The sequence below is a fragment of the Haliaeetus albicilla genome, chromosome 26 (assembly GCF_947461875.1).
Source record: "Haliaeetus albicilla chromosome 26, bHalAlb1.1, whole genome shotgun sequence".
Lineage (NCBI taxonomy): Eukaryota > Metazoa > Chordata > Aves > Accipitriformes > Accipitridae > Haliaeetus > Haliaeetus albicilla.
In genome coordinates, this window is record NC_091508.1 from 15,481,654 (window position 1) to 15,499,323 (window position 17,670).

The 17,670-nt window shown below is 36.6% G+C and overlaps 1 protein-coding gene across 3 annotated transcripts in view; it reads right to left on the reverse strand.

Annotated features, from left to right (window-relative positions):
* Nucleotides 1-17,670, reverse strand: part of CDK5RAP2 (CDK5 regulatory subunit associated protein 2) — an 84,141-nt gene that overhangs the window by 25,810 nt on the left and 40,661 nt on the right. For all 3 annotated transcript variants that reach the window (XM_069771768.1, XM_069771769.1, XM_069771770.1), the window contains 7 exons: nt 13,932-14,027; nt 13,173-13,220; nt 12,351-12,538; nt 9,684-10,149; nt 6,182-6,449; nt 4,590-4,706; nt 1,827-2,427 (listed from right to left, as the gene is read on the reverse strand). In XM_069771768.1, coding sequence (XP_069627869.1) covers nt 1,827-2,427; nt 4,590-4,706; nt 6,182-6,449; nt 9,684-10,149; nt 12,351-12,538; nt 13,173-13,220; nt 13,932-14,027 — 1,784 coding nt within the window. The remainder of the gene's footprint in view (nt 1-1,826; nt 2,428-4,589; nt 4,707-6,181; nt 6,450-9,683; nt 10,150-12,350; nt 12,539-13,172; nt 13,221-13,931; nt 14,028-17,670) is intronic.

Below are 17,670 nucleotides of genomic sequence, written 5' to 3' on the forward strand. Positions count from 1 at the left end.
TTATAGGTATAACTTGTGGGTTATTATCTTTCACTTAAGTGCTTCATTTATAAGATGGGCAGCAACTAAGGTGATGACTTGTTTGTCTGCTTGGAAATAACGCGGATGGCATGCAAAGCTGCCAAATTAAAGTAAGTAAGAGTGAATACATGAAAAGAATTTTTAACAGTACAGATATTTTTCCTGACTGGTTGGGGTTTTTTTGTTTTTTTTTCTTTTTAATTCACTATGGAAGAACAGATAGAGCTATTACTTCTTCTGAAACTTTATGTATTTCCTGCCAGGAGCACAATACTGGACTTTCTGAGCTGATGGTTTCACCCAGTCTGAAAATTCTGCACATCTCTGCATGTTTATTACCAGAGACATGACCATGACAACCACTGTAGTGTCCAAACTCTTGTACTCCACAAGCCAGGATATAAATTTCAACTCAGATCAACTGAATTTATTCTACACTTGCAAATATAGACATCCCCTTTACACTGCCACTGTCTGTTCACAGATAGACGTCTTTCTACAGAATCATACAGAATCATAGTAGAGAGAAAAAGGGAGAGGATCTGAAAAGATGCAGGGAATCAAACAAAATATGGGGCATAAACAAAATCTATGATGGTGTGGGTTGTTATAGAATTTTTATTGTCATTTGTATAGGAAGAGATGCATAACTCATTTTTGGGTCTGTCACTTGTGACTCATGCAGTTGTCCTAGACAGTGGCCATAAAAACTTTACAGCAATCCATACTGTCTCATTCCTTAATTTACAGTTAGATCTTCCTTTGCAAAATGGATGAGGTATATTTTCAAGGTATGTAAATTTATATGTACTATGTAGCACAATTGTATTTTATGATAGTAATACTAAGAGATATACAATAGTCCATGTTGGTGGTTGCTCAGTGTCTCCAAATATTTCTACTCAAGCATTCCAAAGAAAGCCAAAGGCTGAATACCTTTCTTTATTATACTTCCTGCCGTTCTGTAGGCCCTCAGGACAATAACAATATTAGAGGGGGGAAAAAGTGGAGGGGAAGTTGAAAAAGGTTTGGTCTTACGGGACCCCATTCTATGTCTGTGATTTGTATATATGCAAGCCAAAATGTTGCCCCCAGTCTTATCATACAAAAAACAAGACTGATACTTTCCAGCCTCCCATAAATGATCTTCCAGCTTATGAGCTTATGCTATAAAATTTCATTCATTAATTTCTATATATATCTACTTTCACATCCTTCAAAGGAAGGCATTACGGCACTCAACTGCAAAATAAATTATAACTAGAGCATAAACTTCTTATTTTACACATAAAGTCTGCTCACACAAATAGAAGGGCTAGCATGAGTCTGCCAACTAACTGCCCACAAAAACATTTCTACCTTAAATGGGGTGTTCCATTTTCTTACACTTGTCACCTGAAAAAAAACTGAGTGATGCAAAACTGTAATATTTTGATTACAGAGGTCAACCCATCTCACAGAGTAACCCGAGGAGATCTGACTTTGCTCAAGAGAGGATGTCTTGCAGCAAAGAGAGTTGTGGATCTGAGGTGTGGGGAGAGACACAGATGTGTGGCACAGAATCGTTACAGAGAATGATATAAGCTTATCAGGAGCAGTTCTATTGCAAGACAAATACTGTTTTGTACTTCAGGGCATCTCTTAACTAAACGTTTCAGTTGCTTTATGTTAATGTTAGTGAAATTTAGCCTTTACTATAACAACACGCTCCTATGTGAATTAAAATTATATTTGTATTATTTTCCTATGTTATTTGGTATTGCTGTTTACAAAAAGGAACCTGAAACAGTAATAGCTTTACTCACTTGGATGGTGATGTTTCTCTCAGTTTGTTCTGAAGATGATACACTTCATCAAGATGCGTATTTGCAATTTGCTCTTTTTCAAGTTCTGCCTCATTTGCTGATAGTGGTTCCTTAAGGTTTTGTGCTGTCCGTGTATCAGGTGCCTTTGAAGACTCTGAATTCCTATTTTCAGTGTGGATCTCGTAATCCATCAGCTGATGGACACCACAAAATGTTTTGATTTCTTGCATAGCTGTATCTTGCACTTGTGTAACATGTCCTTCCATGGGCAAGGCTGTGTCACTCAAAACTATATTGGAAATACCACTCGATAAAACCTGGTCAGAGGTCTGTAAATGAAACATGAACATTTTGTACTTTTCGAGCTCAGACTTCATGTTCTTAATTCTTTGTTTCAATTCTTCTATATCATCTATGACTTCATAGTCATCAAATGCATCTGTACTTGTGACACTCAATTTGAGAGCACGCAGGGACTTGGAACCTGAATATGCAGTGGCTGAGTCAACGTCCTCATGTTCCATGGAATAAAACTCTTCATTTATCTCTTTTAATGAACAACGGATATTCACGTTGCTAATGTTATGATGATTTTGCATTTCTGAAAAACAGGAGGCTTGCGTGTGAATATTAATACTTCTTTATCTGACATTCTGTTCTTAACAGCACCAGAATGAATTCATTTACTTCTATAATAACAGAATAAAACTGCAGAATAATTACAAACTATACAATATTAGTTTTGGACTTTTGACCTCTATGATTTGCCCATTAATTCACCTTGCACATTAAATATTTCAAACCCCTTATCACCTTTCAAATAAACAATACTCAAAATACACCCACTTTCTTTTCCCAAATGATTGAAAATTACTTTTGCTATACGCAGTCCTGAATCAGACACTGATGAAGCCCAGACCTTTCCAACCACAAAGATGATAACCTCAAACATAAGGCACTGAGATTTAAAAGTAGACTCTCTGACTTTAAATGGTTCTTCCTAAAACTTCTAATTAAATATTTTTTTTCTCCTCAGTTCAAAAATTCTATATAAAACCAACTGGAGCATAAAGTCAGTGAAGTTTTTAAAAGATTACCAACAAAATAGTAAAATTTTTAAAAAGGGGCTTTAATAACTTTTAAAAATGTGTTCTAAACAAAATCCATAAAAATGTTTGGTGTTAAAGGTTTTACTGGCACTCATCTGGCATGCACATCACATCCCTTAGTTGACTTTGCCATTCATAAGTAATGCAATCACCCCAGATTCAGACCAATAAAAGCTATATATTCCTACATATATTCTATGTTTATAGTTCTGTGTGTGTTAAGGGCTGTACGTGTAAGTATCTAGGAAAATGGTTATTTTCTGGTTACCAGTAAATTAAATTTTCTCCTTCTATTAGTTCTGCAAAAGATCACTACAAATTAGAACCTCCCTTTTGGGAGTCATTCATTGATCTTGCGGAGGTCTTAATACTTTCAAATTGGTTTCCATGGAGAATTCAAATGCCCAGGTTCAAGCTCTAAATCAGTACAAAATCTCAGGGGGGGCAGCTGTATATGAAGGCCCAAGTCAAGCCCAAGCACAAGAAATTAAAAACAAATATAACCTAAAAGCCAGAAAAAAATGAAGCTGCAATACTGGGATATCAACATATTTGAAATTAAGGCTAGATGATGTTCTCTGCAGTACACAGATTGCTGCACACCATTATGCATGTCATTCCAAAGGTGACAGAATCACAGGATAGAAATGCTTCCAAGAAAATGCCCATGTATGAATTCAAGACGACACATTGAATAAGGGAATGCAACACTTAAGTTCATTAGCTTCCCCTCCTTCTCTAGCAGTTGGTTGCTGCAGTAACACAAATGTCAAAGAAGGTTGCGGACCAAGATGGAAAAAAACCCCAGATACTAGATGAACTCTTAAACTCTGCAGTCCTGATTTCACACAAACGTTCCAGATAACAAAATAAATAAATACAGATATTAGGGAAGAAATATTTCTGATTAGAATACTGGTTACACTTTTTAATGAAACACTGCCCTTTAATTGAAGAACTAATAAGCTCTCTGAGCATATATGTGTCCACACACACAAAGGGCACACATAGAGCATGATCCTGCAAACCAACTGACTGGCTTCAGTGGAACTACTTATACAAATAAAATTAATGATTTGACAAAGGATTACAAACTTGACCATATCCTCTGTACTCTATACATAACATGTTAACCAGGTTATTCAAGCCCTCCCAAAAAAGACTACTGGATGATGCAGAAACACTTAATGCACAGTATTAAGCCTATTTACATTTTCATTAAAAGATTCCATTAGGTTTCAACCTAGTTGAATGCCTTCAAATAATTCAGATAAGCAAAATTCTATCATTCAATTGCTTCATTCCAATAGTTCATAACTAGATGCAGAAGCAATAAGTAACAAACATTTAATTCAGAGAAGAGTTCACAAGTGAGGACGTTAGCAACAGAGATCAGAGTTAGGCATACAACTCATTATTTTTACTGGAAACCAGACTCATAAATCCCTGTGGCCCTTCTGAAAGCATAACCCTTAAAAGACCAACTTGGATTCTTAGAGCAATTAATCTATACTAGCTAAGAAAACGAGATTTAAAACCCACAAATAATGGCAAGGGAGACAATTACCTGCAGTAATTTACAATTTTGCACAATTCAGAAGAAACTAGTTTTAATTTTATTTTTTTTTAATACTATACCATATAAATGCTCTACCTTGATAGTTTTGCTGATTTTTGTCCATCGCATATTCATTCTTGCCCCCTGTACCCAGATCAACACCTTGCAACTCCACCTGGACCTCACTATTATCCAGTTTGAGCAATGAGTCAACTGGAGAATAGTGGGGGAAGGTAAAACAGAAGTCAGTAAGTGACTGAAAAAAAATTCAGTGGGGATGGTTAAAAAAACAAACAAAAAAACCCCCCAAAACCAAAACCAACCAAAAACCAAACCAAAACAAAAGAACAACAAAAAACCCCACCGCACAAATCCAAACCTGGTTCTCTGACAATTTGGAACAGGCAAATCATCTAAGGAAGAACTACTGAAAATGTAATACAAACATTACTGGTCATACGAAACAGTGTTTGCACATATTTTTAAAATACTTGAACTAATTAGAAGGATAACTACTAAGAATGTGAATTGAGAAGGCTTCCTACCAACAAATGAAGATAAACATCTGCAAGTCCCCTTTGCAATGCAACAGTTAATCAATTTTTAGTGCATTTTTATATGTTTTATGTTAAGCTTAGAGAAAAGGCTAAAATGTTTCTCCAATATGAGCATTGATCATAAACTAATCTGCAATCTTCCACTGCATCAAGTCTCAAAATTACTAAGTGTGCAGTACAACTGTTATCCAGGGTAAAGAAATCAGTGTGGAAAGGAAACCACAGGACTGCAGTCCTAACAGGTTCTGATTCATTTCAGGATCCAGTTGGAAGTACTGCCCTTCTCAGAATTATCCATGGATTTTGCGCCTACCAAAATTAATTGCTGTAGTCCTATCAGCTTAAGTATTTACAATAAAGTTGTGCCATATCTGTCCCTTACCACAACAACATTATCATTAACAGTGAAGTCTCTGCAATCTCTGCATTTGACAGTGGCTCACTTGCTACTTCATTGAATCTTATTTCATATATTTACACCTCCTCTCTCCCTCACCTATCCTTTGTATCTCTCCTCAGTTTTTAATCTAACTGCTAAGCGCATTTTTGGGTTTTTTTACCACTCCAAATCTTTATATAATACCATTGTTCTCTGCCTTACAATTTGTCATACTTTGCCGATCCAGATACTTTGTCAACAACTGAGTTTAAATTAACCCAGCCACACTGGAAACAGACACAGATGACTTGACCGATCAGTGGAATATTGGAAGAACTTACTTATGCAGCATAAACAAATACAGTATTTTTATAATCTCCTGTCTCCATTATAGACAGTTTTCATTACACTTGGCATCCTATAAAGGAAGTTTTTCATTTATTTAAACATTGACATGTATATGTGCATATATGTGGGCACCCTGTGAAACTGTCATTTATTATATACTTTATGCCATGTATGCACAGCACTTCCTATTCCATATAAAGTTGTTTTACATTCTAGCGGCAAAGATAAAAGAAAAAGAAAAAAGGTGTTTTTCAAGATCTATACATAGTTGCCTACCCAAGAAAATCGTAAGATTAAGCAGCATTGTACATATGTAAAAATGATCTGTTCTGACTTTCTGCTACAAGAAAAGAAGCCACTGTTTCAAGCAGTATTACAAGTCATTATGTCTGCCCTTTATTTACCTCTCACTGATGTGCTTTCCTGTGCAGGCTCTTCTTGAAGGTTTTCAGTTACAGACTCATTCAATAATAACTCTCCATTTGTTTGTGGCTGAAATTGTTTGTTTTGTACTTCACATGCTTTCAGACCTTCATAAGGTGCCCTGGTACGATGCTGTAGTTTTGAATCTGACTTCTGCATACCACAGTTCAAAGGCACCTTTTCTAATGGTCTGGATGATTTCAAGAGAACGGGCAGGCGGGACTTCTTGGGCAGGTAAGCAGAATCAGTCTGAAAAAGGCATGGAATAAAATGGGGAGTTGGTAGCTCACATGTAACAGTCGAGTAAAGGAAGTATAAACAAACATTCCAGGAAAAACAAAAATGTTCCTGTAAGATCAGTCAGCTGTCACATTAGTTTTGAAAATAGGATCACAATATCCTTACAACATGAAAAACAAACATACAGAGGGAAAAAAACACATATCCCACTAGTTCAATTTTCTGTAAGTAACTGCTGCTTATGCCAGCCACAGCCACACAGTGAATGGCTTCCAGTTCATGAAGCAAGACAGCAAATTCACCATTGAGTAGCAAAGGCTTTTAGTCAGTAGGCGTCTTAGTTAACTCTGAATTTGTGTAAGCCCTAGGAAAATAGTTTCTCACCCAAACTGACCTCTCTAACTGCTACTTCCCACTCTTCTCATTTATATCGTAAATGTCTGACAACCCAGTAACCGTTTCCCTGAAATCCTTCTTTTTTTTTTTTTTTCAAATTGAGGATCCTCCTTATTTTTCACAAGTTCCTGAACGTATTTTTCTTTCTTCCTTTTGTCTCCACCCAACAGGCCCTACTTCGTACCAGCCCACTTTCATACCTTTGAGAAAATCAACATAGCTTTGCATCAGCCACAGAGGCAATTTATTCTGCCATAGAGAAATTCTTTATGAACAAGAATAGCTTCTTCACCCATACAGTCTATAAATTGCTTCCGCAGGATTCCCATTTCCTACTGTAACAGACATTCCATCATTGGAGTTGGTGGGAGAAGTTAAATTTCTTAAGTCACTACATTTTAGCCTCTCACCTTTTGAAGACTGCATAAAATAAATGTGTCCTTGTTTAAACCACAGAGCATAAAATAGTGCTATCTCCAAAAAGATAAAAATATGCTATATGTTGATGAGAGTTATGGAATTGTGTGTAATAATAATAAAAATCAATAATGGCATGTTCAGATAGATTTAATTTATTTTTTTGCTGTTCATTTGCTCCACTAGTGTCATAAGTCCCGTAATTTCTTTTACCACCCTATGTATTCTGAAGTACCTTTCCACATTCATTTCTTAGCAATTATAGTCCTTACACAATTTAAAATAATAAAAAGCCAAGTTCCATTTTCCTAATGACATACTCAATTCCTTTTGTACATACATGAATACAATATCATTTGGAGGCTGAAAAATAAATCCAGGCGGGATGAAATTCCTACTAGTTTTACTAAACTGCACTAATAACATTGAACAATTTCCAGCTGTCTCAGGGCTGTTGTGCAGACATATACGTCATCCAGATTACCCAAAGTCCAGTTCAGCTGGCTACATGAAATTATTTATAAAAGCCATTCAGAAGTAAAAGATACACTGCATTAGTCCAAACAAGAAAGCTTTTAAAGCAATTGACTCAGGGATTGCATTGAGGTTGCAACTGATTAAACTAGAGAGGAATCTGGAAAATGAGGAATCAAAACAGTATACTGAAACTCAATGAAGACAGGAACTTGAAAAAAAGAGAATTGCAGAAAGAACTCTAGGTATTCCCTGTGGAGGGCAGACAGGCCTTTACTTGCCTTCAGAGAGATTGTCCTTCATTCCTGAGAAGACCAGCAACTCAAAGACATCATGAGCGTTCTTAAGCAAGCCATCACAAGCAGACCTTCATTAATAGACCAGCTATGTCCTCAAATCCCTTTGCCCTCCACTACCCATCCTTACTCTTCCTGAATTCCGCCTGCCCTCATCTCTTCCTGTGTTCCTGGAGTCAGCTGCCCTAGATAGCACCAACACAAACTGATGAGAAAGCACATCCACTCCTTTCTGTCTCAGGCTAGCCAAGGCATCCCAAAGATGCAGGAACAGCTATCACAGCAATCAACCTGCCAAACACGACGGACCAAATGCCTAATAGACTAAGAACATTAACAACAGCCCAAGAACATTTCCATTATTATCGTCTTTCCTCCCCAAACATATTTTTTTTTTAAAGGTAGAAAATTCACTGCCAATAAGGAAAGCTTAAAAGACTAAGAATGTACCTGAAGATACCCTGATAGATTTTGATTACATGTAAATTGTTTGGTGAAACAAGACATAGTTTTTGTGAGTTGCTTAGGTTTTGATTTTTCAGGAGTATCATAACCTACTGCTAAGAGTGGCATGAATTTGCCAGGGTGTTTGCCAGGGACCAACCGTGCACACCAAAATCTCTTCCTTAAAATCCCAAACTATACTGAGATGCTTATACCTGTACAGAACAAAGTTTTATCAACATCTCTTGGTTTACAAGCCACTTCCTTCAGAAAAATGAATCTGACAAGAACAAGCCAGAATAAAAATGAATTGTTCCCAATTGCTAGTTCACAGAAATCTCTTGATCACTAAAGTCATGGAAACCATTCTTTGCAGAAGATGCTACAACATTCTCTATTAGCAGCGCACAAAATCAAAAGCAATACTTTCCTTTGTCTGCTCTGCAAGAGCTAAGATCTTCAAAGAGTTTTCAACTTCGCTTCTATAACTGCTGCTGAAACAATACACGTGAACTCTTTAGTAGACACTGTTTTCCCAACTCTTTGTTCAGAATCACAGACTGCCTGCATACAAAAGGCTTGAAAACTTATCTGGCACAAGCAAATTACGTCTGTACTCACAAAAGAGGTTCTGTGCACTTAGGTTCCAAATAAATATGAAGAATTGCCCCCCCCAGTTTTATAGAGTACTACTGGTCATACTTCTCTAAAAGCAAGACACAATAAGATGTTAATAAAAGCAGAGAATTAAGATCCGAGTTTGTTGGAATCTACCATTAACTTCACCAGCATGCTCTCAGACACCATGCAAATCTTCAATTCTGTAGACCTCATTTGCCATTTAGACTTAAGAAGCTATCAGTTCAGAATGCTGTGGTTCTGCACTTTATGAACATCTATGCAGAGATATAAGGTAGTACAGAATCAGGCCATTATGCTATAAACGATCTCTTTTTCTAAAAGCTATAATATTTACTAGTATCTGGTCCCGGTGAGGATTGAAATTCAATTAATTAATGTTCTAAAGCACACTGAAGTATGCGATGAAAAGCTCTGAACATTAAGAACAATTATCTAAAATATATTTAGCTTACATATCTTTTTCTAATTTTAAAAATTACACAAAAGCAAGATTTAATATTAGAAATGAAACATATTTTTCTCTTTTATACATCTATTCCCTAAGTACCAAAAAGAGAATCTTAAATAAACTTACTTCATTTGTTCTCCTTGTAAAAAGAAGTCTTTCATGCTGTTCACCCTTCTTATACACATTTTCTTGCTGATGTTCTCTTTCTGCATTTAATCTTGAGTATTTTGGCTTTTCTTCTGAGGCTCCTTTTTTGCCTTCATGTTTGAATCTCATGACATTACTCTCTAAAGTCATTGTTTGTGTAGCTGCATCTTTCAATTCCACTTTCAACAACTCAATATCCTTATTAATCTGTGGCATTGCATCTGGATAAAGCTTCTCTTTTCCATCAAAAGCTGATTTCAATTCTACTTGCTGCTTTAAGAATTTATTGACCTGCTTGAAATGTTTGAGTTCAGCTCTTAGTTGAATAATCATTTGCCTAAGATCTTTTTCATCCTTCTTCTCTATATCTTCACTTGAACATTCTTCCTCAGTTGTGTTCCGGTGATCTAACAGTTCATTTACAATCTTCATTTGTTCTTGTCTGCTATGCTCAGGAAGGAGGAAAGAAAAGGCATGAATTTTGATTTTTATTTAAGCAAACAATAATACCTTCTAAGAAAGACTTTTGCAATGTCATGACATATTTGAAATTCCCAGGAGATTCTGTTTTACTCACTAATGAGTTACTAACAGAGGTTTTGAAACCTTTTCACGTGAGTTACATCATAAATTCTCTCATCAATGTTTTTATCCTCTTCATGACCATTTATGCTCTACTGCCCCTTTCCCCATTCATGAACAGATACTAAACCTCTGGTAACTAAATCAATTGCCTACATAATATAGCAATGTAAGAAATTGGAATGGATTTTCAAGAGTCTACTCTCTGATTTAACTACCTTAAAAATAAAATTCTACCAAAAACACAGGAGCCTCTAAGATGTTGAATTTTTCTGAAAATCTACCCCTTCATGTATTTCTAATGTAACAGGGAAGATGGAAACTGAGAAAGCAGGCAAAAGCCTGCAAAAACAGCTCACTATGGACCACCAAACTGTCCCACAGATAACTAGTGGTCCATGGACAACAGTCTGGAAAGCAACATTTTAAGTGAAACTGAAGCCAAACAAGAGACATTTAAAGCATAAGCAAGCCCTCAAACTCTATAGATGATTTCATGCATCCAACAGAGAGCTGTTTGTGCCACTAAACATATAAACCAGCTTTTAAAACAACTGCAATTGTATGGCTAGCATTTGAAATGGTAGACGCTAACTAGGCTTTTGATGTCTCTCTCTGGCATCTAATGTCATTGGTAAGAATTCAGTTATGCAAAGCACAGGCTCATCTCCAGTCAATCTGGTCATTTATACTTGAACATAGAAAAGATTACACGCGAGAGCTGTAAAGATGATGGTGCTGGAATCACTCATTAGCAGACTTTTAAGTAAAGTTAACAAATAAAACGATATTATCTATTCGTCTTCTAAGAGAGTAGTATCTCCTCATTTACCACTAACCAATGCTTTGACAACTAAGACCATTTATGCCTGTTGGAGAGTTTTAAATAGTAATGTAAAAATATAGAATTGCTTGAGTAAAGTCAGTGCAAGCTGAACACAGAAAACAAGATTTGACTTGTGTAACTCCACACGATATTCTGCTACCAGCATTGCTAAGCAAAACGTCTATGGAAGGTCATTCCCATTACTCTCCAGAAACCACTATGGCTAGCTGAAGGAACAGCACTGACGGGCACTGAGAAAGGTCACGTAATACTGTACACAGTCATTACAGTGTGGAGAGAACTAGGAAAGGAAAATGAGAATGATCTCCACCACAGCTCTAATTCAGTTTTCAACCAGGAGATTAAGTGGTGTAAGCGTGAACTTGGGGGAAACAAAACTAGTCAGGCTGTGGTTTTCCTGTACACCCTTTTCTTGCTTTGTATTGTCCAGTTCCTATGGAAATGAGCTTTTCAGCTGGGAATTGATCAAACCATAGTGCAATACACACACTTGAAAAACACTGGTTACGCTAGGACTTATACAGATTTAGTTACACAAGTATTTTCTCCTGCATGAAAAGTGGCTGAAGTACAACATGGTTCGTCTCAGCACAGTCCTACAAGTGGTTACACTGGAATAACCAATTAGTCAACTGCAGGACATGGGGCCCAGACTCTCTAAACTTCTGACTGGGAGCAAACCTCTGTCCAAGCAATTCAGATGAAATGGCAAAGGCTACAAAAGCGTACAGTAACATCCATTCAAAATTAACTCTGTAAGAAGTCATTTTAACTCAAATTCCTCCATCCTTAGCTCCTTTATACATATAATTTTTACAGCAGTACAGTGTCATCCCCTCCACCACACCACCTTTCACTGGCCTGTGCTCTCAGATATTTCATTTAAAAAAAAAAAAAAAGTACCACCTATTATCATCTGAGCCCTTTAATACTGCTAGACCCCATCCTGAAAACAATCAGTCCCTACAGTAAAGCTCCATGTATCAGTAACTTTGGAGAGTTTTTTTCTTGTAATGGGTTTTTCATAAGGTTTTCTACTGATAGTATGTTTCCTAATTACTTAATTGCATGATAGACTAAAATGGCTCTAAAGGCGCCTTGCCAATCTCTCAGGTAAATTAGACAGTGCCATTATCTAAATTCACTTTAGCAAAATTACTTTATTCTCTTCTCAAATAGAAATACTGTCAAAAGCAGCGCATATCCCTCATACTTACGTAGATTCCAGTACAGATGTTCTATTTTCTCTTAAAAGAGATGTGAGCAAGTTCTCTTCTGTTTCATGTTCACTCATTCCTATTCTGCCAAAGTGTTTGCCAGTTGTATCACGTTCAAACTGAGGCTTATTTGGACTCCTATAATGTCTATCTTTGCAGAAACTCTCTGAATAGCCTGATGGAGTTATCTGTTAAAAAATTGCAAACATTTTCTTATTACCCAGGTATGTAATGTTCTATTAAATTCAGGCCTGTAATCTTTTTGTAATCAGGTTTTGTAATTCCTGATGCTCTTTATCTACTTTAAGAAGCATCCACAGACATTTCACTTACTATTTATTAATAGAAAAACTAATTAACATCTATTTCCTATGATTAATTCATAGTGATCAGTTGTTTAGTAAGTAGTAAGTAGATTTCCCTGAAGGTCTTTATCTATGAAGAGGTATGAAACTTCTGGAATGTTCCCTGCAGATTGCAACTAACTTTTTATTAGTTCACCTTTGAATCATCTGTCTTTACAGTACAAAATTCTGTTCCGGGACCTCCAGATGTAAGCCCTGATGGCCAGGACAGGATGCAACTTGAAGTATTTACAAACCGCCAACTTTTTGTATGCAACACCATAGACATGTCCTAGAAAATTTCTACATGGGATCTCTCCAGTAATTCAACCCTCATTTAAATCAGTGAAAGTCTTCTGCATCAATTACTTGAGAATTCATACTGGGCCCATTTGAATACAATTTCCATCAGCAGACATCAGCAGTGAGAGATTAAGATGTTTAAGAGTCAAGAGAACCATTACAATACATCACTTACCTGTTTCTCCACCTCACAAGGAAAATCCAAAGATACCTGAAGGCATACCTAGTAAACAAACACAGAAATTACAAATTTCAAAGAACAGAACATCATTATTCTTCAACATCACCAACCAAAATGCCCTGTTTTGTGTCATATTTTAGCATGTTATAATTTTTATATCAGAAAGGTTCAACTTTAATTGCACTCTACGATCCTCTAAGATCCCTTGCAATCTGAATTACTTTATGATTCCATGATGCTTTATATTACATTGCTTTTGAACGATAGACTAAGAGGACATCAGATTCCTGTATGTATGAAAATGTAGTCAGCAAGTTACCAAGACATCAAGTATTTCAACCCTGAAGAAGGATCTACAGTACTTTTTCTGCAATCAGAGCAGCAAGTGAATCTTACAGAATTTGTACTATATGCCTGACTCCAATGGAGGCTGAAGATCAGTGTGTGTGTGTATAAAGAAACAAAATTTCAAGGGACTTTGTGATCCCCCTTAAGGAAGATTATGAATACTCAAACAAGAGAAAACAAGGACCAGAACGAAAGCTACCTTGACTGCAAAACCCTAGCAGCACAAAAATATAGGAAAAAGCTTTCAGAAACTCTTTAGGATTACAATTAGTTGAAAGCAAAATCAGATACCAAGAAAAGTATGCTTTCCTTGCAAAAGACTTTGTGTTCTAAGAAAATAAGGATTTTTAAAGGCATGCAGAGAAAAGAGTACTGTACTATAATGTACCCAGAGTGGAGTCCTACCTGACTGACCCCCTCAGAAAATTGACTGTTCTGCATCTTCCTGTCATTGTCACCATCTTCAGTCTGCATCACAGGCTCCTCTGTTATTTCAAGACACTACACAAAGTATGGAATGATGTGAAAATGTAGCACAAAAAAAATACTGTGATATGAAACGTGCATAAATAAGTCAGTGACATGTCTTAAAAGAAAAATAAAAAAGCCTGTAATACAAAGTAACAAACACTGAATTAGATTTCTTCAACAAGATCAAAGAAAACTAATATAAAACCCAGGAATTACTCATATTAAATACAGTGAAACTTTATCTTATACATTCCTTCATTTTTATTTAACTCTTTCTCCTCAGAATTTATAAAAAATATAAAAACCACTTAAACTCTTCTGGCAAAGGAGCTCTACATCTTCAGTCACGTTCTTATTGTGCCTACTTTATTTTCCAATTTCCAGAATTTATTTTCATTTGCTACACAATTTAGGCTCTTCTCCAGCATCCAAGAAATAGATGCTTTTAAAACAAAGCACACATAGCTTGCTATACACTAAACAGATTTACTGTAACACCGAAGGTTACAATCTGCTGTGTCTTGCCTAAAGTAGCAAACGCTGCCAAATCATCTTTTTCTCCCTATTTCCCACAGAGCCCAATCCATCTCCCATCACTCATATTTCCTGAGCAAAGAGGAGGAGGAAGACTCAGCTTTTTTAGCAGCAGAGCCCAAGTTTCTGACATCAGCATTACTGACAGTGAGACCAGAATCCCTTTGGTTTGCTGGGTGTTACATCCCAGCAACCGATCTGCAGGCAAGGGATGAGACGCACACGCTGCTCCTCTCAACAGCAGCGAAGACCACTACTGAGCGAGCTTCATCTATACACAGTTCACAGAGAATGTTTTCACTTTGCTTACAACTCACCTCCTTTACTCAGTTTGCTCTGGAGGCGAGAACAGAATTTAGCCTTGCCTATGTCGGTTTAATACTGATCATAAAAAAACTCTCTTATTTGCAAAGAATTATTGTATTCAGTACCCACGTTCTGGCACAGCCTGTCAGACAACACCCTGAGTAGAAGGATAGTCTTTCGTTCCCACTTTGGGATCTACCACAAGCAACCTGCAGTTACCACGTTCCACCACTCCCCTGTGATAAAACCAGACTGGACATTTGTATGATCTTGTTTTCATCTTGTTTTATAGCAACATTTCCCAATCTAGTAGAAAAATATAGTTATTTGAGATCTTTGCTGCTAAAATCTCGTTAAATAGTAGAAACGTGCAAAAGCGATGGTAAATATCAACGATGCTATGCCTAATATGCCTAAACCGTAGGTAGGATACAGCACTAACACAGAGGATTCAAACCTGCATTGGATAAAAATTTTAGTCTTAAAGCCCTCGTGGCAATAATCTAGCACTGCTGTGTATAACAGTCATATTTTGGTGTGACTTGGGCTAAAGAAAAATTACCTTAAGACAAGAAAAGCAGAATCTTGAGCATAGTTACAGAAAATTGAGATTATAGGTACAGAGACTCAGATGACTGACTGGAAGGAAAGAAACTGGTGTCTAGGGGTTGTGGATGTGATATTTATAGCTTTGATGGATATACAGCACAGTGCTGAAACTTATGGCATGAAAAGAAAAAGCTGCTTCCCCAGTATCACATGCTGGAAATTCTTGCTCACAGCATGTCAGTCCAATTGCAGACAAACAGGATTCTGCAAGGAGTGTTATTTTTGCCTCCTAAGAACACTGGGAATTGAATGCATGTGTGGGTTTTGATTTTTTTTAATTGAGTATGCATAGAATGTATCCATATATATATCTATATATGTAAAATAAATGAGAAAAGCCTTTTTATCTTCCAATTCCTAGCAGTATAAGCAACTCTAATGGTTTTAAGTATGAATTTTAAAAGGCAAAAATCAGATGGTGCAGCATATTATATATTTGTCTTTTACTATTAGAAATCTATACTAGAAACTAACTTCCAAGTCACGTTTGAATTATTTTTGTATTTTCACTCAGACTTGGTTTTCTAGGACAACACAAAGTAAAGACAATCTGAAAACTGGAAGAAGGCATGGATAGGATTGTGGTATACAGCAAGGGCATGCTATATTGATCTTTTTATTGTAATCATGGGATGCCAGAAGTCCAATAATGTTAGCTATTATAAAAAAACTGTTAAGGTTTAGTATTCCATGTGTAGATTCAGGATAAACTCTGCATTTGTGTATTGAAAATAAACTTATTTGCACATATAACTTATCCACACAATGCAACTACCTTTTATGACTCAACATTTTTTAGTATATGCTTTTCTCAGGCCAGTATGTGTTTCAGTAAGTGATGATTCTTAGAATGAAACTATTACATAAGACCAACAGGTTATAGCACACTATTACAACAAATCACTGCAGTTTCAGCCTGGTCCTATGGTCCTGCATCTGAAAGGCTGAACAGAAACTTTCTGTGCTCCAAGGAATACAACCTAATGTTCAACAAAATATTAAAAGAAAATACGTGTCTTAAGGCCAGAAAAAAAGTCTACCAAGAATAAGCTGCTTGTTTAAAGTATTTCCTTGGAGACTGAAAACCTTGAGAATGTTTTTCCTAAATGAACCTCTGCTATGCTTGGTTTGCAAAGATCCCTGGAGCCCTGAAGGCTGAAATCACTGAGGCTGCTTCTCTCAGAGAAAGCAGATGTTCAGAGGACAGTACAAAAACAACCTTTTTCTCGCCTCCTCCTCCCTCCCTTCCAAACATGAAGCCAAGAAATAGAGTACTAGGGGCTGTCAGACCTTTGGGAGATGCCCTGCAGAGGCACCAACATGCAGATTCATCTGACTCGTGCTCCGGCTTTGTGAAGGGAAAGAAAGATGCGTTCATTTTAAGAACCTGAGAAGGATACATCTTCCTGTGCCTGTCCAAATTCCTCTTATAGCACATATGTTAGTGTCATCTCAGCACTACCTGCCAACAAATTCTAGCCTAAAATACACACAAAAAAATAGAACTTAGGGGGTTTTGACAATGGTTATTAATATGCAAAACACACTGTTGTCACAATCCATAACCTGAAATCCAGGTTGCCATTTATTGTCAAGACTGATAAAATGGTATCTTTTAAACTAAAAACTTCTAATTATAGATCCTTTCACTTTGAGCTCCATAGTACTATTATCATTCTGGCACAGGTTAAAATACCATATTTTACTTTCCTATTTCCTTTACCAGAATTTTTAGGTTTATTTCTACTTTACAAGCTTCACTCTTTGTCATTCTACATCTAATTTCATGTAGACAGCTTCCTAAGTAGCCCTATGTGTACTTTTCATGCCGAGGGAAATGCAGAAGCGCACAGTATCTCGCCACCATCATCTTAGCCCAGGACACGAGTTCCTTTGGTATTAACTGCAGCATCAGTGAGGGTGCAGCACCCTCTGCAGGATGACGAGGCAAATTGCTAAAAATACTAATCTATCATGCACTCTGAAACAGATTGCCCACAAGTTTTCATACAAACCTATTACAGTAACATGTAAATTCATTATTTTAATAAAAGCCATGGCACCCCTAAAGGTCGATCTATAATTTAACACATAACTCAATTAAAAGTAGCATAAGTATGTCTTAAAACTGAAAAAGCAGGAATATTTTTGATGATTGCTCCCAGTGGCATCTGCAGCACATACGGTAAAAGACATGACCCTTTTCCAGAGTCCTGCAGAATAA